This window comes from Falco peregrinus, chromosome 4 (assembly GCF_023634155.1).
Source record: "Falco peregrinus isolate bFalPer1 chromosome 4, bFalPer1.pri, whole genome shotgun sequence".
NCBI classification, from domain to species: domain Eukaryota; kingdom Metazoa; phylum Chordata; class Aves; order Falconiformes; family Falconidae; genus Falco; species Falco peregrinus.
Genome location: NC_073724.1, coordinates 9,384,429 through 9,410,850, shown reverse-complemented (window position 1 = coordinate 9,410,850; position 26,422 = coordinate 9,384,429). Strand labels below are relative to the sequence as shown.

At 42.8% G+C, this 26,422-nt stretch overlaps 1 protein-coding gene across 2 annotated transcripts in view; it reads right to left on the bottom strand.

The window, feature by feature from the left end:
• Positions 1 to 8,683, bottom strand: part of VGLL3 (vestigial like family member 3) — a 28,392-nt gene extending 19,709 nt beyond the window's left edge. For both annotated transcript variants that reach the window (XM_055803054.1, XM_055803055.1), the window contains exon 1: positions 8,360 to 8,683. In XM_055803054.1, coding sequence (XP_055659029.1) covers positions 8,360 to 8,464 — 105 coding nt within the window. In that variant the 5' untranslated portion in view covers positions 8,465 to 8,683. The remainder of the gene's footprint in view (positions 1 to 8,359) is intronic.
• Between the last annotated feature and the right edge of the window lie 17,739 nt (positions 8,684 to 26,422).

Sequence of the window (26,422 nt, the reverse complement as noted above, 5' to 3'; positions counted from 1 at the left end):
AAGCATATAAAAAAATAAAACCCGCACAAGCCATCTGTGAATGGCTATTTCAAAATCATCTCTCTCTCTCTCAAATCAAACCTGAATGTCAAAATAAATGTGTGTGAAGATCCATTTTGCATGGAACATATTTTTCAGATGTTCCACTTTACAACTGTTTTCACAGAAAAAAAAAAATCTCCCCGCAACAGTCAAGCTGCAGGAATCCTTGTTTTTAGCTCACTAGCCACTTCCACAGCTGACTTTATGCATAAGCAGCTTCAGGAACCCTGAAACAACTACAGCACATATGTCGAAGTATTTCATAGCTTTTCTATAGAATTACTTATCTTACACAACTTATTACTGAAGTTTGACTTATCTTTTACGGTTGGCTTAGCAACACTTTAGCGCCATCAGATTCTCTTTAGGTTTATGGCTTTTTTCCCTTTTTCCAAAGTTGTTCTATAGAAAAAGTTAAACAACTACACAGTCTATAACGTTCCATTTATCCACTAAATACACTTGTCCAATTTAGAAATAATTTGAAGTCTTTTTCAGATCTTGTATATCATCAATGTATTTACATCTAGTGCTTTCTAAAATTGTATAAGCCGATACAAATTCTCTCATTGTAACACAAAAATGATACTCTGGGGCTAAAACTTAATTATGATTATTTAATAAATACAACCCGTAAAAAATTACTATTGGCAAGTGGAATTAAAACCTATAATACTAAATGCTCATAGCAACTAAGCAGTATTGCAGTAGGTTGATAAACATAAAACAGCTCAGTAACACCTTTAATTCCGATGCTGTTGCATGAACTGCAATGAGGGATGTAAGTAATTTTATTTTACAATCTGGGATACCCAGACAATAGTCTGGAATTCAGGTGAACCTGTGCTTCACAAAGCAAGTTATACCATGGCTTTGCTTAGCACAGTCTTACTTATTTACTTACGGGTTTATCCCAAGATCCTATAAAATATAAAGAAAAACTGTGAGATTCATTTTAAAGAAAAAAGCGAAGAACCAAAGACGGAAACAGCAAATTAACACAGTTTAATAGAAACTAAAATTGCCAAAATGAAACATAGTCTGAGGCTCTGAAACACATTTTCACAAACACAGAATTCTGGCTGACCTATACTTTTTTGGTAAATGCTTTTTGCCTTCTATGAACAAAGCAGCAAACAAAAAGTCTCCTTACAGCTCTTCCGAAATGCTTACTAAGATAGCACTCACAGTGAACTTCACAGAACGATGAGACCTCAAGACAGAAATGGTTGTAACAACACTGCATATACAGAAGACATGCATTAGAAATCTGTGACACATCTACCTTAGTGCCTCGCTCATTCTTAAAGGTACACCATAACCCAGTCCCTCTTAAAAATGCAAGACCAGTGCCTGAGGAGGGTGAGGGTTTTTTTCATTTTTGCTTTTGGTTGGATTTTGTTCTTTTAAGTAGAGACAAAGTATGAAAGAGATCCTTTACAGAAGTCTAAATATACATTGATCTACCACATCTCAGTCGCAGTGTACACGCTCGAACACATGCAACACTTTAAAAGTTGACTTCGATCACAGGTACACTACTTGCATTTCTACTGCAAATATGCAAACAGATATACAAGCATGCAATTATATACAGAAACACACCGTTTAATACAGCCCCTGGCTTGACTTTGTTATCAGGAAGGAAGTCTTTCAATGTTCCTATACAAAGATTGGGAGCTCAGGAAATTAAAACTTATCTCCAGAGTCGCTTCTCAGTGCAGGAATGTCCCCCCTTCCACAGCCTAAGAATCTAATTCATTTTCCATTTCAACTCTCTTCCCTCTCCTCCAGTCCATGGGTAGTCATTACAAGATACTCTGAGCAACTGCTGCTTTTGAGAACCCCAAATCTGATTATTTTTTTTTAATGTAAAAAAACATGACAGTACTGATGGATACATACAAGGCCTCGCGTATGGACTGAAGTTATTTATAGTGAAAAGATGTGTTTTGAGGACAGTTTTTTGCAAAGGATGACAGTTCTAAATTATCTCTTTTAAAAAAACCAACAGAACCAGCTTCAAGCCTGTGATCAGACACAGTTCTAATAAACTTGTATTTCAGGATGAAATTATCAGCCTGTAATTACAGAACTCTTTAAATAAGAGACTACAGCAAGACAGAGTGACTCAGTAAGTTTTCCCTGTATGCAATGTATATACATCCCTTCCACTGTATACATCCTTTAACGTTTTTCTCCCCCTCCACTCCCTTAAACACCCTGTCTGCACCCAAATTCCGTGTTACTTGTTCTGACCTTACTTTTCATAGCATTTCTGACTGCACTTGCGTGAGTGGAAAAGTACACGAGATCATCAAGTGCTAAATGAAAGATCAAGGTCTAAATGAATTTGTCCCACCGTAAGGGGTGGGGGTGTGGGGGGGGTGGCTTGAACAACCTACTCCCACCCCCCACCTCCCAGAAAAACCCTGGTTAGGTCTCTGATAAATAACCTGGGCTAGCCCAGTTTCACTTTGTTTTTCATAAGAATAGTTCTGGCATATATTGAAGTAGCCAAAGCACCTGTAAGATCTTATGAAGAGTATTTCCTGACCAAACACAGTGTGATTTCGTGCCTATGTTCAGATCACCAATACTTTAATATATTCATGAAATCCACCTCTCCCTTCCTTACAAACTAGAGACTGACATTAAGCAGCCTCCAGAAAACAAAACAAACACCCAAAAGCTCATTTTGGCCAAGACCCAGAATACAGAATTAATAGTCAGCTTAGTGTACTGGGAAATAGGGAAATTCAGCGTCTATAGCACCTGATGCCAGCTTAAGAGAACAGACTTCAGTTCACGGCTGAAGGATGAACGGTACAACCTCTGAGTAAATAGTGCTGCACACCATGGGTTGAATTCGGCTTAAACCAACGCTACTTTTGTTATTTCATATATTCACAAACAGGGTCTTGCAAAGAGAATTTAAACTCTTAACCACAAGCTGTCTAACAAAAGGAAACTAAAGGTCAATAGCAAATCACCACTAATGCAGGAATATTAAAGAGAAGGTTTACGCTGGCTAAGCATCATCCTGTCCTCTGGAGAAAATCTGACCACTTCTAGACCAAGAAAGCATGTGGTCCAAAATCTCACACAACCCCCCCTCTCAAAGATTCCTGTTATTTTCTTACATAGCCTATCCAGAACCAAGCAAAACGGTTCCCATGCAGTGAAATTCTGGCCACATTAAAGCCAATGGCAAAAGTCCAACTGACTTCAAGGGTCCCGGATCTCACCCAGGGTGTCTGGTAAAAATGTCAGAACATTCCTCTTCACAAATTGAAAAAAATTCACTTCCAGCTGAAACCAGCTAGTAGGCAGCAAAACAGAAAAACAACCAAGCAGAGCTGAGAACAGAAAAAGTTTCAGTTTCACCAAGTTCGAATAGAAAATTCAGGCCAGCTCTGATTTTTCATATAAGCTGGTTGCCTATTCCTACAGCTCCCCATCTCCACACATGCCATTACACAGCACATGGTCCTTTACGCTCCCAAGCATGAAAGTGTGGTGTGCCTGTGGCCACCTGTTACAGATTTTCCATTATGAGGGAAAGAACAGGAACAAAAAAGAAAGAATAACTACGCTGAGGAAACGCTATATGACCCTATCCTGAGAAAAAGGCTGTCATTTGACATAAGCTTCTGCGAAGGAATTTCAGCAACAAACTCGAGGCAAATCACGGACAGTCCTCCATTTGTGGAGCTGTCTGCCAAGCAGGCTCCCACTGATAACACAGAACGTATTCAAGGAAGGAGACAATTTCAAGCAATCAGGGCACCGAACGCTGGGCCTGAAAGCAGTATTGACGGCATGGCCTGAAAGCATGAAATGCTCACTGCTCCCCTCGCAAATGAGCAAGGCAAGAGCAAAGCCACACGCTCGCTTTCAGGTAAGCCACTGGATTTGCAGCAGCAGAGCCTGGGGCTCCTGCTATGCGCTGCCGATGGAGGGAAGCAGTGGAAAAAGAATGAATTTCTACTTCTTTTGCTGTATATCTAAACAGAGGTGTACCATTCAAGTCCAAAGCTCTATTTTTATGCAGATGATGATCAAATAAAGAGTTTTGTCCCAGTCAGAATGACAAAGTAAAGCAAGCCAATTTTTTTAAATCAGCAGCATCTCATGGGATTAAACAAAACAAACCAACAAAAGCCCCCCACACAAGGCAAGACTTAATCTAGGTTTTGCATCCTGTAATTGAGAGTAGCCTTTAAAGGCGAGTTACGTAGGTCTGATTCAGCTTCCAGCAAAGTCGGCAGTAAGGCAAACGTCAGGCTTCAGAAGAAGTCTTGGGAAAGCATCTGAACTACAGAAAGTGAATGCGAAGCTCTCTTCTGCTGCGTTAGCTACGTGGACTGCCACACAGTAAAAGCAGGATAATAAACTCGTCCTCAAAGTTGTGAGCATGTGATACACAGAATTGTACTGAAAAACTAAGTTACAGCACGTGAATTAGGGTTTAGCTACAGCCAGCTGACACGACGTTAAACATGACTTGCCCTTGTCTGCAATGTTGTTAGTTTGGAAGGAAGAGTTGAGTTAGTGACCTAATTTTCTAATGAAGACAAGCCCTTATCTGGAAAAAGTCTGTCTACAGCACTGCCAGCAGAAAGTCTGCCTTGAGCACATCACAACTCTTCATGCAAGACTTGATTTAGCAAGGATGGTGTTGGCTTAGCTCTCTACCTCTACATACCATGGAGAAATTCCAAAACTACCATTTACTGTAACTTCCCATCTCAAAGGTCTTAAGCTCAGCTGTTAGTGAGCCAGGGTGAATCCTACCTTAACCTCAGCTCTGCCGCTTGCTATACCTAGGCTGCCAGGGCACGGCAAGCCATCACAGCGTTCCGTGCACGCCAGGAATACAGTGGGATTCTTCAGTAATTAGGTGTTTCCGGAGTCTCTTCAAATGAGCAGCTCCGTTACACCCATTCCTCTCACCCAGCCCACGGGAAAGCCAAACTCCTGCAAAGCCCCTCAGGAAAGCGTACGATGCAAAGCGGCTGAGTTTCACCATTCTGCAGTGCTCTGCCCTCACGCCGGCACGGCTCCTCACCACGCACAGCAGCACATTTGTGTTGCAACACCGGCACACGCTCGCTATGTCTTTTGGCAAAGGAATATGGAAACCCCGATTTATCTGTAGAATTAGGGCCACACCCCATTTTCATCAGCGCCTTCTGGCATTGTACGAGCATGTGTATATACATACTCCGCTCACTGCCCTCCAGCAAACACCCTAGACTGCAGCAATCTCAAAGATCTAAGGTGCTAAGCCTCCACTCCCATTAACATTCAATAGGAATTCAGGCTTCAGTCCATTAAGTGCTTTTAAAAAAAATCCCACCGAAATTAATTTGCCAGCAAGTCCTTTCTTGGCTAAGGATTGGTGAAAGCTAAGCTTCCAGAAATCCTGCATTTCTGTGCAAGGCAAAAATCAGTCCTGCGCTGAAAACTACAGATACAGAAATGTAGGAGTAACTTTAGAGCGGGGTAACTTAAAAAGGCATGATGGACCAGCCCCTATAAAAAAATATATTAATTAATATTAATAAGTGTCACTCCTGCAAAACCCAGGTGCATGCTAGTCCACCATTTAAAAGCAATCCGAGACCTGTTATTTAAAAAAATAAAATAAATACGGAGAAGACCATTCAACCCTTTCACTGCAGTGGCATAATATCAGCTGTGTGCTGGAGATGCTTCTCCTGACCCACGTATGCAGTACGCAACCTATAGAAACACGATGAGGTTAGCTCTCCAGATAGACACCATGGCCCAGAATTTGAGCCTATACATCTGCAACGGCAGCTCCACAGCTAAGGAGCTTGCTCTGCTCTTTAAAAGGGACAAAACTGATACCAAAAACCGGCATAACAACAACACAGTTGTTGCAGATTTATTAAAAATACCTACAAAGATGCACAAGCTTTAGCAAGAGTCACAGACCTTCAGCTCCTCGTACTGAGGAGAGAAGGAAAGCCAACAGGAGCACAGCACAGAGGAGCTTTCTCTCTCAGAAAACAAACTGGGTACCGAAAAGACAACAGCGTAGCACACTGATACTGAAAAAAGCTTCCATGGAGTCCTTGGATATTTTAAGGGTGAGCTCCACTTCATCAGATCCAATACAGAGCTTTAGTTTTAAGATATCCCACTAATTCATCTTCCCTCGCTGTTATTTTTAAACCACAGTTTTTAATTCTGGCAAAGAAGAACATACTTTAAAACGGTCATGATCCTCACAAAGAGCACAGGAGCATTTTACATGTTGAACGCATGTGTAAGAAGAAACAAAAACCTGGCAACAGTTTCTTCACCCTTCTTTCTTACCTTCTGCACCAGTCGATTAAATGTCCCTTGACAGGATAATTCTAAAGAAACAGACACTTGCCCAATGTCATGCTTTACGCAAAAAAAATAAATCTTTCCACTACCACTACAGATGCATGAGGAGTTAATTCTGTTTACTTTTTTATTGTTATTTAAAAAACATTGGATTCAGAGAAAATACATGCACTGCTCTGAAGTTCGCAGCTGTTGGAACTAGAGGGTGCAACATTCTTAGTTCGGCAACAACAGCTCCGTTTTTCAGTCTGACATTTGACTAGTTTGCAAAGACCTGCCAGCTCCATTATATTTCAGGAAAACTGGTGCAAGCAGGATGAACTGAAAGAAATTGTCAGTAACATGTTGGATACAGCAAGGTTTAGAATGTTTTTTGGTGGACAGGGGATATACGGTGCTGGCCACAACTCACGAGCTGTATTGGCTCAACAGAGCTACCTATGTTCCCTGCCTTGCTATCTACCTCCACTTTTCTCAAGCAGCACAGCCCACAAGAACTCAGTTTATTTAAAATAAAATTTCAAGAAACTTTGGCGCTCGTTAGGGTGCCTCTGGGACATTTCATATACGGTGCTGCTTTCAGCTGATGGAGAAACTTCATGATTCTGTTTAAAAATAAAAAGCAATTGCACTTGAGCGTGACACAGCTGCTAACGCGTTTAATAGATTTTTCACATAGGATGTGTTCTACACTCCAGATCTGGAAGACAAATACAGCTGATCACCTACCAAGTTAAATGCCAAAAAGTTCACTGAAGTTTCAAGTACAGTTTTCTACTTCTAGGTCTCTTAGTCAAAGAGTCAAGATATTTGGGATTATTTATTGACTTTCCCTCCAAGTCACGCAGGCTAACAACTGGAGCTCCAGATATTCAAACACAAAAGTTTGTAGCTAAAATTACTGAATAGATGGAAGGTTCTGCAAGCTGTGACCTAGATTAGAGAAGGAGTAATAACGAAGGCATGCTGCGACAGACGAAACCCACAAGTTTTCCAGAGCTCGCATTTACGCTGAACAACGTGAGCAACCTGGACAAGTTCGCTGGGGTATCGTTTCTGCAGCGGGCTCCCTCTCTCAACAATAAAGAAAAGTCACAGTAACACGCGACAGGAATTTTAATGTTTTAGCCCATATTCGTGTCTCCCAGGCAAGCTGATATTAGGGGTCACTTCCCATGTACGGAGAAAACAATCTTCATGGATAATAATGATAAAACCTTATGGAATGCAGCAACAACCAAAAAATGTATTCTCAGATGACTACATTAGGGCCAAGTCAATATTAGTCCCACTTCACCCACGCACTGCATAGTCTAAAAATGCTGTCAGCCTGATAAGAATTTCCTGATTCACTTTTTTTTTTTAAAAAAAAAAAAAAACACAACCACAACCAACAAACATCTGATCACCAAATTCAGCTGGATACTCGCCGGAGCCGATCTTGCAGGAGAGCCGGGGTGCGCGGTGCGGTGCGCCACCCGTCCGTGGGGAGCAGCGGGGGTCCCCCCCCGCCGGCGGGCGGAGGTTGCGCTCCTGTGCGCGCCCGCGGAGCGCACCGCACCGGCGGGCGACAAAGCGGGGGAGCTCGGTCAAGTACGGAGCGACGGCGCAGAGGGAAGGGGGGAAGAAAGCAAGAAAGAACTTTCTCCCCCGTCCCCTCTCCAGCCCAGCAAGCCAAGATCCACCCCACAAGTACATGCGTTTGGGGGGGAAATATATTTCTTTTTTTAAAAAATAAGGTCTTACCAGGCTCCGCTGGCCTGGGGCACCCTCAGCAGCTCCCCGCATTTCCAAATCAGGCCGGGGGCTGCACGGCGCATCGCTGGCGTGCGCCGTGCAGCCCGCTAAGGGAGGGGGGGGGGGGGGGGGGGGTGTCCCCCAAAAGCGCCCTCACCTCCCAGCCCGCCCCACCTTGCGCGGTCCCCCGCGCACCCCTTCCCTCCCCGCGGCTCACCTGCGGGCATCCCGCCGCGGGCGCGGCCGCAGCGCCGGCCAGATAGCGGGGCGCCCCGCACGCCGCCGGGGCGGGCTGCTGCATGGCCACGTCCGAGCAGCTCATGGCCGCGGCCGCCCCGCGCCGCCACCGCCGCCTCCCCCTGCTGCTGCTGCTTCTTCTTCTCCTTCTTCTTCCTTCTCCTCCTCCTCCTCCGCGCAGGGCGGCCGCGGCGGGGCGCCGCGCAGCACCGGCTGCCAGCGCATCTTCAGCGGCCGCCGCGCCCCGCGCCCGCACTTATAGCGCGGCGGCGGCAGCGCGGGGCGCCCCGGCGGCGGCGGCAGCAGCGGGGCCGGGGGGGGGCGGGGACCGGGACCGCGCCCCGCCCGCCCCCCCCCCCACCTCCCCGCCCGGCGGCTCCGCGGCCGCGCAGCACCTGCCCCCAGCCCGCCCGGCGCTGCGCTCCCGGGCAGCCTCCCCCCCCGCGACGCGTTTATGTATTTATTCGCTTTTGGTGCGAGTCCCCCCCGCTCGCTGCCGGGGGGCGGGGGTCGGTCGGCGGGGAGCGCGGCCAGGCTCCAGCAGTGAGGCCGCCAGTGTCACCTGCAGCGGCGGGGACTCACCCTGGGAATTCATCTGAGAGGGAGGAGAAACCCGCTGGTCCCACAGGAGCTGGCAGGTTGGATGCATTCTCCACCAGACAGGCTGGGAAGGTTTGCTTCCCTCCCCACATTCAATCCACAATGCTGAAGAAAAAATAATAATAATAATAAAAAATATATATACACACACACCCCCAAATCAATTAAGTGCACTGCTCTATTTGAAAAGCACATGGAAAACCAGGGTCTGGTTGTAATGGCTCCAGTCCCACTCAAACACGCTTGTGGCCTAGCTCTGGGGGCGCATTTTTGCCAGCGAGCTGCCCTGCTGCAGCCCCGGACCCGCAGGCTTTCAATACCATTCCACACATGGAAAAGGACTGGGCATATGGCTCGTCAGCATCACCCCAGCTCACCAGCCTGGGGATTCCTACATTCGTTTGCTCTTGTTTGCTTTTGCTTGGCCTAAAATGAATTTTTTCAACTTTCTTTTTCACAAAATTTGAAGGTTATCGACATTTAATAGTGGCCAAACATTGAAGCCTTCAATCAAAAACTCTAAATTTATCCTCTCTCTTTCTCTGTATATATACACACACAGGCATCTCCTTGGCCAGAACAGTTAGATGAATACATAAGGTTAAAATAGCTCTGTCTGACCCCAGTAGGATTCCCTGTTTATAGAAAGCATTTCTCCAAAACATTCAACTGCAATACTTTGAAAAAAGATCCAATTTCCTGCAGGCACGTTTTTGGTTGGTTTTTTTGTTGTTGTTTGTTTTGGTTAGGGTTTTTGGTTTTGTTTTTTTTTAAAAAAAAAGTTTTGGGTATACAGATTTTAAGGCAGCTATATACTTTTTTAATAGCACTCTGGTAATTTGTTCCTGTTGCATTTTATGTATCTACCTAAATGCATTCAGCCTGAAGTGTTAACCTCCGCAGCCACTCAGAAGTTTCCACGGGGGCACTGCACACATACAGCACACACTTTGCTAAACCAAACGTATGGGCTTCTGAACAGTTTCTTCAGGGAAACAGAAAATCCGAGTGCTGATTGCTATCTACAAATCTCTGCTCGATCTGGGCCCTATTAATTTCAGAAATCTCTTTCCCCTCATTTCCTACTGCAACAAGAAGCCTAAGGCAGGAACGTTATCCCGACAGCGACGTCCGCGGGAGCCAGGGGCCGTCGGTCGGCAATAACAAGCACCACCTTCTGAAGTTCGCTGTTCCTGGACACGCGCCTGATCCTGACCTGGAGGTTTTTACCGCTAGCCTACGGCTGGGCTGCCTTCAGGCATTCCTCTGGCCGCCCCGTCTGCTGGCACCCGGCCTCCTCACATTTGGACAACTGGCTGCTATCCACCCGCGCAGATCCTCTCAGGGAAGCAGTGCTGCTCGCTGCAGAGGATTGTGAAACATGTTTCCTGTTTCAGGGAAGATGTTGTTTAGCACCGTTCTGTCAGAGGTAAAATGCTTTCAGATGCAACGGCGATGCAGCCTGATGGTAGTTTATTAAAAAGGAATAAAACACAAGGGCAACACAACACCCTCCTATACTTAATAACAGTAACAAAACAAGTCTGTAAAATCACAAATAGGAACAAGTTCTTTCAATATTGATAGATTTTAGGAGAAAATCCACTATCGGGCCTTAAAGCAGAACCAGATCAAAGTAGAAAATGATTTATCATCTACTACACTAATACAATACACTGAGGTGGGAGTACATTAGCAATCATTTTACACTCAAGTACGTGAGGCACTTGCAGGAGATGCATAGATGCGCTAACATAGATACCACTGTTTTCCACAGGGTGCCAAAACGCGCCGGTACTCATTTAGCACACATTCCTTATTAACACGTCCTGCCACGATTCCCAAGAGGTGCCTTTGGGCATGATACAGTGGCATGATACGTCATGTCAAAAAGCAGAACAGGATCATTATCAGGCAGATGTTTGACGTGATGCATCATGTCAGGCTGCCAGCGGCAGGCAGCCATCGCTCAGAAGCATTCTGACGCGATACAGTGTGCCAATGTTGTAGCACAAACCCAGCACGTTCCAAAAATAAGGACAAATTCACCTCTGGCATAAGCAGAAGTAACTGCAGTGACTTCACTAGATTTGCATCTGCTTATGTCAACAGTGAGTTTGGCCCGTAATCTGGAATTTATATAAAAAAGTGGTAAGTGGCTGGGTTTTCAGACATTTGTTATATTGCTTTCTATTCCCAGCATTCAAGCATCATAAGACAGTTGGGGTAAAACTGCCACCTTTCTCAATTCTTTCCCCTCCACCCCACAAGAAGCAGCATCAAGTTTCCATTTTTAGCAGCGTAACGATACCTCAGAGTACATAAAGTGTCACTCTTCCCAGAAGCATGGGAAAATGTGAATTTGGGGATTTCACAAGGAACAGGAATTAAAAAAAAAAAAAAAAAAAAGAAAAAGAAAAGGAGGAGAGAGAATCTCTGCTTTCTGCCTCCATACCATTTCACAGCAGTAGCTTCAAGTACTGGGTGCACAAGGACAGCAGCAAACTGTAAATTTTCAGTGGCAATTAGAGTAAAAGAATGGCATAGAAAACAGCCAGGATGAAATATGAGATCTGATAAGATTTGGAGATTTCTTAAAAGGCACTGTAATTTATTGTTGTCCTCTTTCATCACTCCGGAATGAAGAGCACAGCTTGCTAAGGCAGATGCCTCACACTGACAAAAGGAAAGGAGGGGAACAGGCTAAGGTATGACTGGTACGAGGTCTTTACAGAAGAGAAACACCCCAGCTTTCTGTGACAGTCTGTTTCTTTAATGAGGAAAAGAACCAACGGGCTGCATTTTAATTAAAGTTCATTCATCTTTGCTGTGTATTCTAGCTTCCTAAATCCATCAGGCTACACTGATTCTTAGACGAGCTTAGCTTCAGCGATGCTAAGGGCAACCGTAGGAAATAAGACCAGAAAACCCTGAGAGAGCACTTGGTGAGCACCACAGCCAAACGTGACTTGGTACAGCAGTTTTGTGGGTTATAACATCAAGGGAACGCGACTTGTGTGTTCTGGAGGAGAGAGGTAACAACGGGGTGGAAACTGCCTGCACAGGCTCTTCAAGAATTCATTTGTTTGTTTTGAGATGAACTTTTCCTGATGGAGTTTGGGGTGCTTGCCACTTCCACAGATCAGAAAATTTACGTAGAGGTCTGAATAAATGCTGGAAAACAGTTGCAAGCCTTCCAAACCTTTTGAACAATAACAACAAGAAGTCAGGGTCCTCCCCCTCCCTTCTCACCACTATGCAACTGCTTCCAAATATTTCTTTGGGGAGACAACTCTGTACAGTTAACAGTTCCACAGAGATTAAAACAAACAAGTCCTCTCCTTTACCCATCCCCTCCCTCCCCCTGCCTCCTTGTTTCACTCTCTGATGGCATTCTATAAGCATTTAAATCATTGGAAACCACACCCTAGCTAGCTGTGGCTAATATTTACAGGCAAAGCCCCTTGGCTTTGCTGTTACGGTCTGCTCAACAGCCAAAAATGCAACACATTAGTTTTTCCTAAACAAGGAGACCAAATCTGAAGATATGCACGGCATCCCAAGGAAATAAACACCAGGCGTTATCTATGCCTTATATATAAAGGAATAGGAAGGGTAAAAATAACGTTTGCTCACAACTGCCTTGGGAATTCTCTGATGAGATGGACAAAAAAAATAAATTTTTAAGTAGTCAGTTTTAATGAAACAGCATTTTTGTGGAGATGACGAACACCCTTTAAAGCAAATTAGGTTTCTGGTGGAATTTGCCACACAAATGCCTAAAGATTTCTCGCTAACTTACATGATGCTGGGTAGCCTCACTAGGGAGTTCAGCTTGACCTGGGGACCGAAGGGCTGCTAAGCGCGTTCTTGTAAAGCTGCAGTGCCATCACCACCATGATCTACGCTTCCAGCTGGTACAGTGCAAGTTCCAGAAACGCAGCAGGCAACAGAGAGCTCCAACTCCTGCATTGAGCTCAGGCTCTCCCCACTCCTCAGGGAAGATGCACAAGACAGAGACAGGCAGCCTTCCTTCATTCCTGAAGAAAAGGAACGGAAACATTCACAGACCACCCCGAACATCTGAGGAGGGGGAAAAAGATGAGAGCTATTTCCTTTCCTGAGGACAAGATAAGAGTTTCTCTCTATACAGACTTAAATTGCTCTAATTTGAAACAATACAGAAATTGAAGGGTTGGGTGTTTGGGAAGGAAAGCAGCATTCCCTTTTACAATGCCGTTTTCATTCATACAGCACCTTGGGGGTAAAGGAAACAGGCTCAACATTTCCCTTATACACACAGCAATTACACACTCACCACGGAGGTTTTGACCCCTCTGAAACAGGAGGCAGCAGCTCACCTGTGGCAAGTATGTTACCCTTAGATTTTAGGATCTCGATGCAAATGCGATGAAATACAGCAAAACAGTGGCCAAAGTTAAGATCACGAGATGCTCAGCAACTTCTCCATATGATGCAAGGATCTGGATTCCTCTCTAGTCATCTCCTTCATATTTTGTAATACAAGCAAAGCCGTAGTGCCGATTGCAGCAAGGACCTTTCTTCAAGCCACTAACAGCTTTCACATCTCATGCCTATAATCTTCAGCAAATAGATCAAGGACTGTTATTCATTTTAATGCCTAAATGCATTATATTTATTCTTGTTATAATGTTTTCTGTTACCACAGAAAATGTTTGGCTCCCAGAGAAAAAGAGGGAATGTTGTCAAAAATCTAAATTCTTCCTTGAAACGCAAACATTTTTAATAGCTTTAATGGAAGATATGCGTTGGAATCCAAGGGCACAGTCTGGCACTGAAATCCTCCATCTATATTGGAATTTTTCACCATGTCTTTTTCATAACATATTATTAAACATGTTTCCATCTCAGCAGTTGAATTTTGGGGCCCTGTTGCATCTGAGAGGGAAGTGCAAAGCAGCTGGGGAGTAACTGTAAAGAAGCAGCAGAAAACCAATTGAAACATTCAGATGTTGGAGGATGCCTTTCTTCTCCATCATCCCCCTCATGGAAAAAAAAAGCGCATTGGGGTGCTCTTTCAAACTTCTAGTTGGTAGAGAAGCAGCAGCTGGCCCAACACAGGGTATCTTCAATGCTGTTCCCAGTTACCCCAAAGGTTTCCTTGGTCCCTAACTGGCCACAGTTTGAGCACAGACTCACTCCCTGGTCCCCCTGTGAATCACTGGGGCTGCAGCCAAAGCAGTGAGCATGGAGCGATTCAGGATGAAGCCCAGCAGCTCCTGGCAACTGGAAAACCTGGGACAATATGGAATTGTTGTTCTGCAGACTGGGGACCAGTGACTGGTTCGTGAGCACTGACTGACACTTCGCTCTGAAATCAGTCTTGTTGTCATCAGCATAGCTGCTCACAGAACATGACAGTGGTCTTCCAGTCTGATATGCCACCTGTAACTGCTGGACGGCACGCATACGAACACCTTTTTTGATGAATTAGCCAGAACATGATATACAGCATCTGCCAGTTTTATGCAGCTGGGGGCAAAGCTGACAATGCCTGGTCTGGCATGAAGCCCGTAGCAAAACATTACCCCAGCAGTTCATTTAGATCAAATCTGAACCAGCAAAGTGAGTTTGTAGCAGACTATGTTTGCATCAGCTAACTGCCAAGGGTTTGATCCAGTGTAACAAATCCTAAGGTAGGGCTCAGACTTCTGATGACACTTAAGCCATAACTGCTATTAAAGACAAAATAATCTCTTTGCTTACCTTCGCTTTCCCTTGTGTCAGTGCAGACATGTACATCTGTAAGGTTAATAGAACAGAGGCACCAGTGTGAGCTAGGTCTAACTCAGTAAAATAATGATCAGTTTTATCTTGGATTAATTCTTAGTTTAAAAAAAAAAAAACACCACCCCAATCTTGCAATCTGACTTCTCCACAGCCAAACGATGTCTAGATTTTCTACAGCCATCCCTGCCGGCATAGCTAATGTTTGCCTCCCCCTGCCCCGAGTCTTGCAATTTAGATGTTGCAATCTGCAGAAAAACAGGAATAATTTTACTCTCCTGCTTCACCCTCAGACTTCTATCACAGTCATACAGTTTTGTCACCAAACATGGCAAATCCATGTTTCCCAGGAAGGGAATGTCAGCTATCTTCTTGTGAAACAAAGGAATTGCAGTACTGCATGCAGTTGAACTGCACTCACTTTAATTCCTCCTTTCACTCTGCTTGTCAGAAGTGATTTCTCTATTAATTTAGCTAATTAACACTCCTTATGTTTTATTAGGTGTGATTAGTGACTATAGGAGCGTTTGATGAAGACTCTTGCTTGCAGAAACGGGGCAATGCAAGTCCTTTCTTTGACTTAAATGACAGAAAGCATTAACTACGAGAAAAACTGCCATATTTTTAACACTATACACCATTTCCCAACTCTAAATATATATGTTAAATGGCAGTGAAAAGTTATTAATCTAACAATTGCTTGGGGTTTTTTTTACTCCTTTTGCCAAGAATGTATATTAGAGTAACAATGTAACTTTCTCCTATACTAGATTATCACAACAGTAAAGTCTGTCAGCATTTCCAAGTTTCTTTTCCTATTGCTCTTGTGATATCATTATCATAGGCTTTTCATTAGCTGTTATTCGCTTATCAAAAGAACCTGTGGTAAAGGAAATGGCTAGAAAAAAAATTTCCAGATTATCATCAGTCTCTTGGTAAAAAAAATAAAATAAAATAAAAATGCAGCTATCAATAACACTTAGCCAGCTCTTCCCAGTTGTCTATGGCATCATTCCTTCCCCAACACAAAAGCAGAATACTCTGTATGAGTGGGAAAGCAAGTCGTTAGTTCTTAGTGGATTAATATTTGTATAGTAAAATGCATAAAATATTTATATATACATGTACTAATTTCCACAATGACAGTGTGAGCAATCACTGCTATTTCTTTTAGAGCTAGAGATACAGAGGCTGTGGGCTTAATCAGCTCAAGATGATGGCCAGAATTTTTGCCATTCAGACATGGACTTAAGTCATGCAGCTTGTTTAGTCTTCTCCAGGGAGCAAAATTCATTGACATGGTTATTCCGCTCTCCATGGGCATCTCTGTGCTATTGGATGCGATTGCCTTAATGAAAAAGGAGGTCTTTAAATGAGCAGAACAAGCATCCTGGAAAGTCTGGAAAAAGCAACTTAAAGTATACTGCTCACAGTGATGATTCTTCACTTCCCAGAAAGCCAGAGGATGGCAGAAATTCAGTAGAATAGCTTTTGCTTGCACCAAAACTAAAGCAAACTACTGAACAGAGGTAATATTCCCAAAGTCAGGGATAAGAGAGCTGAAGATTAAGCTCCATCTTTTTCTCCCATAACAGAATTTTCTCACCCAGTAAACAGTTGTTACCCATATACACACCCATGCATTATCCTTAGTATCTAAAAGAAATACTGTGCTTCTGCTTTAAAAGTACATACAATGTATAATGCATTTCAGTTTTTTGGAGGAGGTGGGTCCAACACAACAGTGCTCAGTGTTGTATTTCATTCATGTTAGCTTTTCTGAAAAAAAAAAAAAAAAAAAAATGCTTTCTTCTAAACTCATCTTTCATATTTCAAAGTGAGACAGAAAATTGTCACCTCTGGCTAGGTACATTTCTGTCAAACAAGCCCCACAGGCTAACAACAGCAGCATAGCTACTATAGCTTGCTATGAATAAAAAAAAAATTACTTTTCGAAGTGTATCAGCACCATAGTTCCCATGAAAACCATTAGTTTTGATGAGGGGTTGAGATTTTCTTGTTTGTTTGGTTTTTTTTTTTAAGCTTGCAGCAATAAATTAGAAAGATAGAAAGGAGTTAACGACACCAAGACTAAACCAGAGCGTTTGAATGGTACACTAGAGTTTATTTCAGAGGCATCTATAATTTCAGTAAAGCATACTGGGGGGTCTCTTTGCAGAAACGTAGTCTCAAAGCCTTTAATTTTGTGAAGTACTAATTGCCTTCCAAATAAGAGAAGGCTGCACCACTGGAGAAGAAGCCATGCCCTTTCACTGCAAGCAGCTTCTTCTTTGCAGGCCTCTCTCTGAAGTATTAAACAGCTACATTTTTGATTGCTATTGCACTCGCATCCCAATCCCAACAAGCAAGCGAGCAGCAAAGAGAAGTTGCTCACCTGTTCTTGAAACTCTTGCAGAGAAACCCCAAGAAACAACATGAGCAGGATACACAGGCAGCGATGGAGAAACATTTCCTCTCTGGGGCCAGAGAGCACCGCAACACCCCTCGCTGACAGCGTTTTCCTTGAAAGGAGAATAGAAGCACGTTTGTCTCCTCTGTCCTTCCACACCTAAGCCCTGGGGTCCAGGTCTGCTGCCATAACTCCAAGTCAGAGGTGGCAAAGCCCTTTCACTTCGTCTAAAGGCGACTATTTCTTCCACTAACAGCATCTGCATATTCCCAATCAGGGAACACTTGTAATAAGCAGCAGCATCTGAGAAAGGTGGGCTGTAGAGTCCTAATTAAACAGCAACTGACATATCGCTTTTCAAACTAAACATCCAACTGGGATGCTCAATCTAGCACACATGGTTTGTAAACAACCGAACAGAGCACTCCATAGAGCAGCCCTACACACTCCTACCACAAAATGCTGCAGAGGCTCCCTTCGCCCTTGTAACAAATGATCTAACGATTCTCAGGAGGAGGAAATGAGGCTGATTTGTAGCTCCCTTCAATAGGCTAACCCAGTTAAGCAAGGCTTCTTAATTGCCTGCTCTTTATTATTTAATGTATAAGAAGGCTAAAAAAAAAAATATCCTTAGGGCCAGATCCCAAAAAGGTATTTAGGTATCTAAGCAGGCAGCTAGGCAGAATTTAGCTGCAATTACAAACAGTGACACTAAAAACCTCTGCTCAGCTGTTGCCCAGCTCTGAAGGCTCTTAAACCTAAGTAGGTACCTATTTCAGTTTTAAAGTTCTCCAGGTGCCTAGCATTCAGCTTCTGCACGTGCCAAGAAACACTTCATTCCTGACAGTGCCGAGGAAGCTCGTGCCGGCCCAGTGCTGAGCCTCTCGAGAGCTGGGGGAAACCTGAGAGGTTTCAGCCACGATGAACGATAAATGTCTGGTGGACAGAAGCATCTGAAAGCCTGCCTATATCTCTTGAACGGGTTCTAAATAAGGTCATCCTAATTATAAATGATAATCTGGTGAGCAAACTTAAGGACTGCTTAAGGGCATGTTAGGCATCCAGCAGTTACATGACAGGAAGCAATACAGCAGAGAGTCAGTCCCAATGCTCTCCAAAACATTCAGATCTGCAAATTATGAAGGATGAATGAGCTGGGTACCTCGCCCATAGCAAGGCAAGAAACATGCTTTTTAGAGCCCTGCACTGTCTCCCTTCAGGCCAAAGTGTGAAGATTGGTCCTTTAAGTTCTGTGGGACCCAGGTCAGACTAACATTTGAAGCTCATCTGCTGTAGCATCTGAAAGCCTCTGTAGCCTTTCCCCACTTAGAGTCCTGTCAGGAACATGGAGGGGGAGACAGGAATGAGAGTGGGAGCACTTTGTCCCCTCTACTCACACATCCCATCAGTGGTTTTATATATAGACCATTTGAAAAACCTCGCTTTCCCAAAGAATGGCATTTGTGCCATGCAATTTAGATATCACCATTTTGAGAAAGTTTGTTTGTTCTCTTTTTCCGCATATAGTCTTGCTCTCATTGATATCTGCTTGAGAGGGATGGGGCACTCTCAGGAGAGCATTTGGGACTGAGCTATGTTCCACATACAACATCTAATAAGACTTATTGCCATATTTCATTAGTTTGCTGTGAATTCAAGTTCCACTAATGGAACAATGAGATAGACCCTTGACTTGGTAAACAGAGAGTCAGAAGAAAAAAGGCTTATGTAAGAGCCTATAAAAACAAGATGGTTCAGAAATCAGACAGCTGCTCTATTCTTAATTCCCTCCATTGTGCCTCAGGATGGACAGACATCAGACTGCCAGATCTCTTACATGCATTATTGTGTTTTCTGAAGTTTGGGCATAATGGAGAAAATGGCAAAGATGAAAAGGTAGTGTTAACTTTTCTGTTCACCTTCTGACACTTTAAATGACTTCATGTGACATGGGACTCCTAGGAGATTTGATTACTTTTAAAATTAATGCTGTGTAAGAAAAAAATGTCCCTTAGGCATATTGCAATATTTATAAAGGTAATTGCTCTTTTCTCAGAATATTTAACCTTGGCAGAAATATTCACCTTATTCTGAATAGCATCTATGTAGCAAACCAGTATCAAAATAGGTCTTAAGGTGCGGGAGTAGTTTTGATCTATGTCCCACTTGTTGTCATGGTCAGTGCCTGGAGATGGCTCCATACTGAAAGGCTGCCTGATGCTCCATACTGGGAACTAGTTGGAAACAAAGCCTGTTTGGCATGAGGTTTCTGCCTCTCCAGGGTGAGGGCAGAGCTTCTAGAGTGAAGGCGACAAAAATGTCTACAGATGACAGACCTTTCTGCAGACAAAAAGGGGACAGCCTCCCCCAGAGTCCTTGCAAACCTCAGCACTGTTTCCATCAGATATAAGGGATTGCTTTCTGCAAAACATACACAGCAGCAACTATAGCCATTTTAGTAACGGAACCGACTCTTTCCCTTCACACCAGTACCTCTCTGAAGAGGATGTAAACATTACCGTGCACAGCTGGAAGGTCCTTAGATAGTATAATAGTGTTTTGCATTGCTATATGCAAGGAATAGAATTGGGTGCTACAAATACTAGTATTGACAGCATAACTAACATTTTTGATGTGCAAGGGAATGAAATTGTTATATTCATTCACGATTTTCCCTCTCAAAAAGAAAGCTGAGTGCATACAGCGAATTTTAAGTGAGTTAAATCAGAAAGTGAACCATTGTTAGCCATAGTTAAGTACCAACACACATCAAACCATCACTTCCCAATTGTCAAACCATTTATTATGGTTTTGAATTGCCCAAATGACAACTTGAGTAGGGTTTTATTGACCTTCTCTGTTTAGAGCAGTCTTAAAAGGCTGTTAGAATTAAAATTTGTTGAGAATTCTTAAGTGTGTTTCATACAGAATTGCTGAGTTGTAACCCTGGAGCTTCCCACCAGAGGTATTCCATTTCAGCCGAGCTTCTTTGCTGTAACAAGCGTGCAAAACACATCACAAGAAGCAAATGTCTTGTCAAATTGCAAACATCAATTTTTAAGAGAAGTTAATGGTCAGGAATGCTGCCCTACTCATTCTGCAAAGCATTAGGGACAGCACAGCTCACTGGGTAATTAATTAGCCTGATAGGGATATTTGAAGGGGGGAAAAAAAGCACACAGCAGGACACCGGGAGCTCAGAGCCCATCAAAGCAAGACTTGCAGCCACTTTCCAGTTACACTGCGGTTACGGCCCTTCTGTTAAACAACTGAAGTAAATGATCACTGTGTTGGCTGGGATTCAGAGCCACCACGCATCTCTCAGTTGCTCACTTCACTCAGGCAGCACGGGTAAAAAGAGGCTCCGGGGGAGTAGGTGACTGCAGCATATAGGCAGCAAGAGTGCTACCCTTCCATGTTGACATGAGGGGAAGGTGTGGAGAGCAGCAGGATTCCCATTTCTGGCAGGCCAGCACTTTGGTCTAGCGCTGCAAAACCCTTTACTTTTGGATAATTTTGATTAGATGGTCTCAAAATCACATGACATTTTTAAAAGGGTTCTGTGATTTCTTCCTTGATTATTTTCATGGATTATGGCAGTCAAAATGATGAGGGACTTGGGATACTCCCAAATATTCATATAAATGTAATTGATAGGAAAACCTGTTTGTTAATCATGCTAATTCAAGATTTTACCTTTCCATTTCACAGGGTTCCTGGTTTTGAACACAGTTCGGGTACACTGTGCTGTTACATATGCCAGCTGTACATCTCCTAGGCAGCAAGATCTAGTGCACACCAGTAGGAGGATTCATTTAAGTCTTTCAGGAGTCTTCCTGGCATCATGTCTGCTGAAGCAAATGGAGAGGGATTGCAGAACAGCACCTTTAATTCATTCATGCCGTTTAGATCTCTCAGACAGTGATCCATCATTCTTCTCCAAAATTTCCACTTGCTCTCTGGTGATAAATTGATCAGCAGGGAACGAGACAAAGTCCAGATTTTGAATTTGAAGAAAACACCAGCAACTTAATCAGGATGTAGGCAAGAATCTGAAAAAAAAAAAATGGGAGCCTATATCTCTGTCAAGAACGATAGGCTTATTGAGGAAAGCAGCCCATCAGAGAAACTCTCTCGCAGGCTCCAAGAATTTGCAAATAAACCTATTTCCTTAAAAAAAAAAAAAAAACCCAACAAAACGCTTTTACACATGTGGACAATGCTAACATCCCTTTTATGAAGGCGTTGGGGTTTGCTGCTGCAATATCGCCCTGTGCCCACTAGATGGATGTCATTTTCCAGAAGTTGAAAGGTTTGGGTCTGCTCCGGGCTCCGGGGCTCACTCTCATAGCCCCAGCCGCTATTTTTTATTATGCGCTCTCTTTTCTGGTTAACACTTAACAGGGACTTGAGTAGCGATAGCTGAATAGAATCATCTCCACTGATGATCTCATATGTCCATGCCCACACTGCCGTTGTCTTAGCAAACACAAGTATCAACTGTGACTGTTTCCGGAAGGTCAGAGGTAAAAACTGTTGATTTTTTTCCCTGTTTTAATAGCCCAATTACAATAAGGTGCTATTTTTGGACTATTGCAATCAAAACTCACAAATCAGTGTACCCCTAAAGTCATAACTTACAATCAAAACAAAAAAGAAATTACTGTAAGAATGAGCCCATCTGGATTTCTTGTTAAGACTTTGAGCTTGTGAGCTTTTGGGTTTGTTCTGGTTTTACCATGCCTTGGGTTTTAGTTGGTTTGGATTGTTTGGAAAACACTCTTGTGTTTTCTCAGCAATTCTAAGAACAAAATTTGGTTTGCATTTTAAATGAAAGGTAAGGAATGTAAAAAACAGTAATCACGTGACTCAAAGAATAGATACGCAAACCCAGCAACTATTGTGTAGTTTGCGACAGGAATAACAAGTTTTGGCAAAACAGAAACAAATTTCCTTTCTTACTGTTTTAGGCTCATATTTTGCATTATACATTCAGGCATTTTGGTAAACACATGTAAACACATGGCTTTGCTTGACACCATACATGTTTTTAAACTGAGACTTGAGTTATAAAAGCCCATTTTGAATACCCTGCAAAATAAACCTAGCTTCTTCTTGATCTGAATGCCACCTGGCTTCAAAAACAGAACTAAACTCATCAATGGATTTCTCCAAGAAGTTCTGGAACACACTGAACCTCTGAAAGAGGCATTTTGCAACAGCTGCATGGAAATGCAGAGCGGGCTTGAAGTAAGAATTAATTAGTATCATAACCTGTAGAAAACTGCAGGATCAAACAGGGGATAAATTCAGTTTATGAGATCACCCAGTTTCTTACATGACTACCACTTCCACTTTCAGGATTAGGTTCTGGTTTAAATTGGCAAAGTGCTTGGTTTAGCCAGAGCACACAAGATTTTGTCAATCAAAGATCTGCCTTGCAGTATGAGCCGCCACTGTGTATGAATTACATTAATACCCTGTTAATTAACACTACAGAGCACTACTTACTCCAGAAGTTATTGTTTCTAGGAAGGCAGTCTGGTGCTAGCCAGCCGGCCAGCCTGTGGGTATTTCTGCCTCTGGTTCAGCCAGCAAGCCAGAGAAGGAAGGTAAGGCCGGTAGGGAGACCTGTTGGGTTTGAGGGACGAGAGGGAAGTGAGAGCACAGCGGAGGAGCCAGCAATCTCAGGGATGACCTGGGAGGCAACAGGAAAGATCCTAGTGGGAAGGGTAAAGGAGACAGGGCACAGACCTATACAGACAAACTTCATTATCCTAAGGATCAGGGAATAACTCATTAGTGGACCCATCTGCATTTAGCATAGTTTTCAAAAAAAGCGACCAAGTGAAAGAAGCTTTGATAAAAAGCCGTTTGTGTTGCTTGCAGAGGAAATACAGATATGGTGCATGTAGATTAGTATTTCTAGACAACTGCCATACAAACCACTGCTTAAATCAATAAGCTTCTGAAAGACAAACATACATTAAAAAATGAATTAACCTCCAGGCTGCAAAATTTTAATAAAAATAGATCTTAAATAGATGAAGGGCAATGCTTCCAAAACCCATGAAATTAAATTGCTTTTATATATCCTTGTTCTTCCTATAGCCTTACCACTGAATAATATTTTAATTTTAATTGCATCAGCAGTTTTGTATTGTTCTTCAAAGAAAATCTGTCATAACTCAGGCTAGCCATGAATAAACCTGGACTATTTTAACTGGGTTATATGACCATTGTTCCTCAAGGGAAATAAAAATTCTGCTCCTGACTGTAGTCCAGAGTCATACCGAATGATGCCTTCCTGTGCTTGGTGAGAGGAAGTTCCTCATCATGGGAGAAGAAATTCAGATGGTGACCCTAACCCATGGAGTTCAGTAGAGCTGTGGAGCAATTGACACTGACTCCTCAGGCACCACACCAGCAGTCTCCTAAGTGAAACCTGCACTTTTCTGGGAGCACAGGAACCACAAGCATCACAGAAAAGGAAGCTCGTAAAGTAGTCCTCTCTGAACAACTATGGAACACTGTCTGATTTCAGTCTCGATGGGATGGCCTGAATTGCAGGAGCAGCCAGAATACAAGAATGAGGCTTTGCCTTCATGCCCATGGGTAGATAAAGCCACTTCAAGTGAAGTAGGTTTAACTTCCTGATAAAACCCATCAAATGTGATCATAAAACAGTCCATCAAAGTATCAAAACTCTAAGTTTTATTCTACATTCCAATAAAATTACTTTGTTGTTGGTTTGCTTGTTTTTTTTTTAATGGGGGTACATTTATTACCACACTGGGCTTAAATCAGTTCTTAGTAAAATTCATGTAAGTTTAAAGAAAGCCTACTGAGGATGACAGGAGGTGCTGAAGAAAATATCTTATCTGATTAAAAGTGAGTAATATGGATGTGCTAAATTGCTGGGGAGTAGTTGCCACAAGATAGTCAGTGATATGATATCAATCAGCAGAGAAATCCACAATGATGACTTACTGATGGAAAGCCATAGGAAAACACCAGTTCTTTGCTAGGCATCTATAACATGGATTTACAGACACAAAATGAAATGCAAACTACCCAGGTTAGCTGAATTTTATTCATTCATGCCTTCTGTCTATTTATCTACTTTTCTTTTAAGTGTTTTAATCTGTCATTTTCACATTCATTCTGCAACTTGAAGCAAGGTTTCCTTTGAATGATGATTTCATTAGGACTTGTTCTGTCAGATAACGATGCCTCCAGAGTTATGTACTACGTTAATTCTGTCATATCTTGTACCTTACTTCTATTTTTATTTTACGGGAATTATGGAAAAAAAATCTACATGCTGATAGGTAGATGATGTTATGTTCATGTATTTCTCATAATACAGATGAGAGCTGAACCTTCAAAATAAAACACAGGTCACAAAATAGGACTGCTTCATTCTAATGGAAAGATACTGTAGCTTATTAGAAAATTATTTAAAAGGAAAAGAATTACATTATTTGGAGTCAAAGTCAAGTAATTTTTCACTACCTTTAGGAGCTCTTGGAAAAGATAGCACCTTCAAAATATCCTTCAGCTCTACATGCTCCTTACTGCAATCCTTTCACTCCTGGAATTATACTGAACTGCTCTCTCAGAAGAGAAATACTACGAAGGAAAGGTCATGATAAATCATGTAGTCAACAGAAAGCTAAGTAATAGTAACAAACTCAGTTCACCTGCCCTGGTGTAAGGCCCTTCCATTTGAAAGGGAAATGGAAGGGGATACACTCAGTAGAACGACTGTGTGCTCAAAACAGGCAGCAACATTTGCATTGCCCCAGCATGAAGAAGCACTCACTGTCTAAGAATGAAAGTGAGTTAGACCCTACAAGCATCTTCACTTCAGCAAAGGACTTCTGCCCGCTCAGTTAGAGCAAGAATATCTTGTTGGTTTTCAAGCAGTGACCTTTTGAACCTTGCCAACAGAATATGTTGAAAAAAAAAGTGATAAATTAGCCTATTCCTTCCTAACTACAGCCTTTCCCCCACCAAAAGAGTCCAAGGAAAAAGGCATAATATGGGAGGGAGCAGAATGAGCAATCCTTTGTGTTTCTTGATCCTTCTGGGCTTTTACCAGCATCATCTGCTGTCATAACTCTCCAGAGAAGAGGGTCCTGGCCACCTGGCTAAAGCAGCAGCCCTCAGTATACTACAGTGCTGAGCTAAATCTATCTGTTTAAAAAAACATTTCACACTCCTGCACCAAGGGCACTGAAGAGAACTGTATACCGAAACAAGGCGGGTCTTATTATGAAGAAAAATGAGCTTGCTTTTAAATTAGCACCTACGGTATATTAGCTCCAATTTGAAGTAGGAAACAGAGATGATGGAATAACTGAAGGTTTGTTGAAAATAGATAAAGGGTTTGTGGTTTGCCTGGTAGTAGCCAGGATAGCTTACATACCCCTCACCCAGGCTCAAATTTTGAGCTGTGCTAAATACTGATAAATGCCTTTTCATCTCTGCTAGTACGAAGTGTCGATTTTGTTCTAAGTACACAACATATTGAGACAATTTACATGTGGAAGAGCATCACATGCCCTGCAACTAATTGTTCCCAACCTCTGCATCACCCCCAGATGACTGACAAATTCAATTCAAGCCCAAATTCAGTCCCCAGATGAGTGACAAATGCAGTTCAATGGGTAGGACTGTGCTGATAATGCAGTAGAAGAAGATTTTGACCCTGTAATACATGGAAGCCCTTCCATATATTAAAAATGTGAAGCTTAAATGGGCTACAGAGGCTCGTTCTGACTTTGTGCCATGAAGTCTGCAGGGTAGGTTTCACTCCAGTATATGTCTTCTTCTGATGTATGGGCATGGAGTAGGACCCAGTAATCTGTGAGAAGAGCCAGACACAGTAGCCTCACACCAACACACATCAACAAAGCGGTTCAAGACCCTGCATGCAGAAAGCCTCTGAAGGAATTACTGTGGGCACCTTACTTGCTTGAACACTGCAGAAAAAGTACCCAGCCAATTATTTTTCCTATGTTCGGTCACATCCAGGTTTACGGCCAGCTAGGGACAGCTGTTTGATTCTTCTGTTCTTACTTCCATGGATCTGGGGCGTTTAAGAGAAAGCAATGCGTGGTACAACTGATCAAATACACAAGGTGAAAAAGTCACCTAGGAAATTGTCATGTATTTAAGTGTTTCATCACACTTATGGAAACAGAATTTGTATTCCTATTACATTTTTCATGTTCTCTGCCAGAATAAGGTAAGATGATA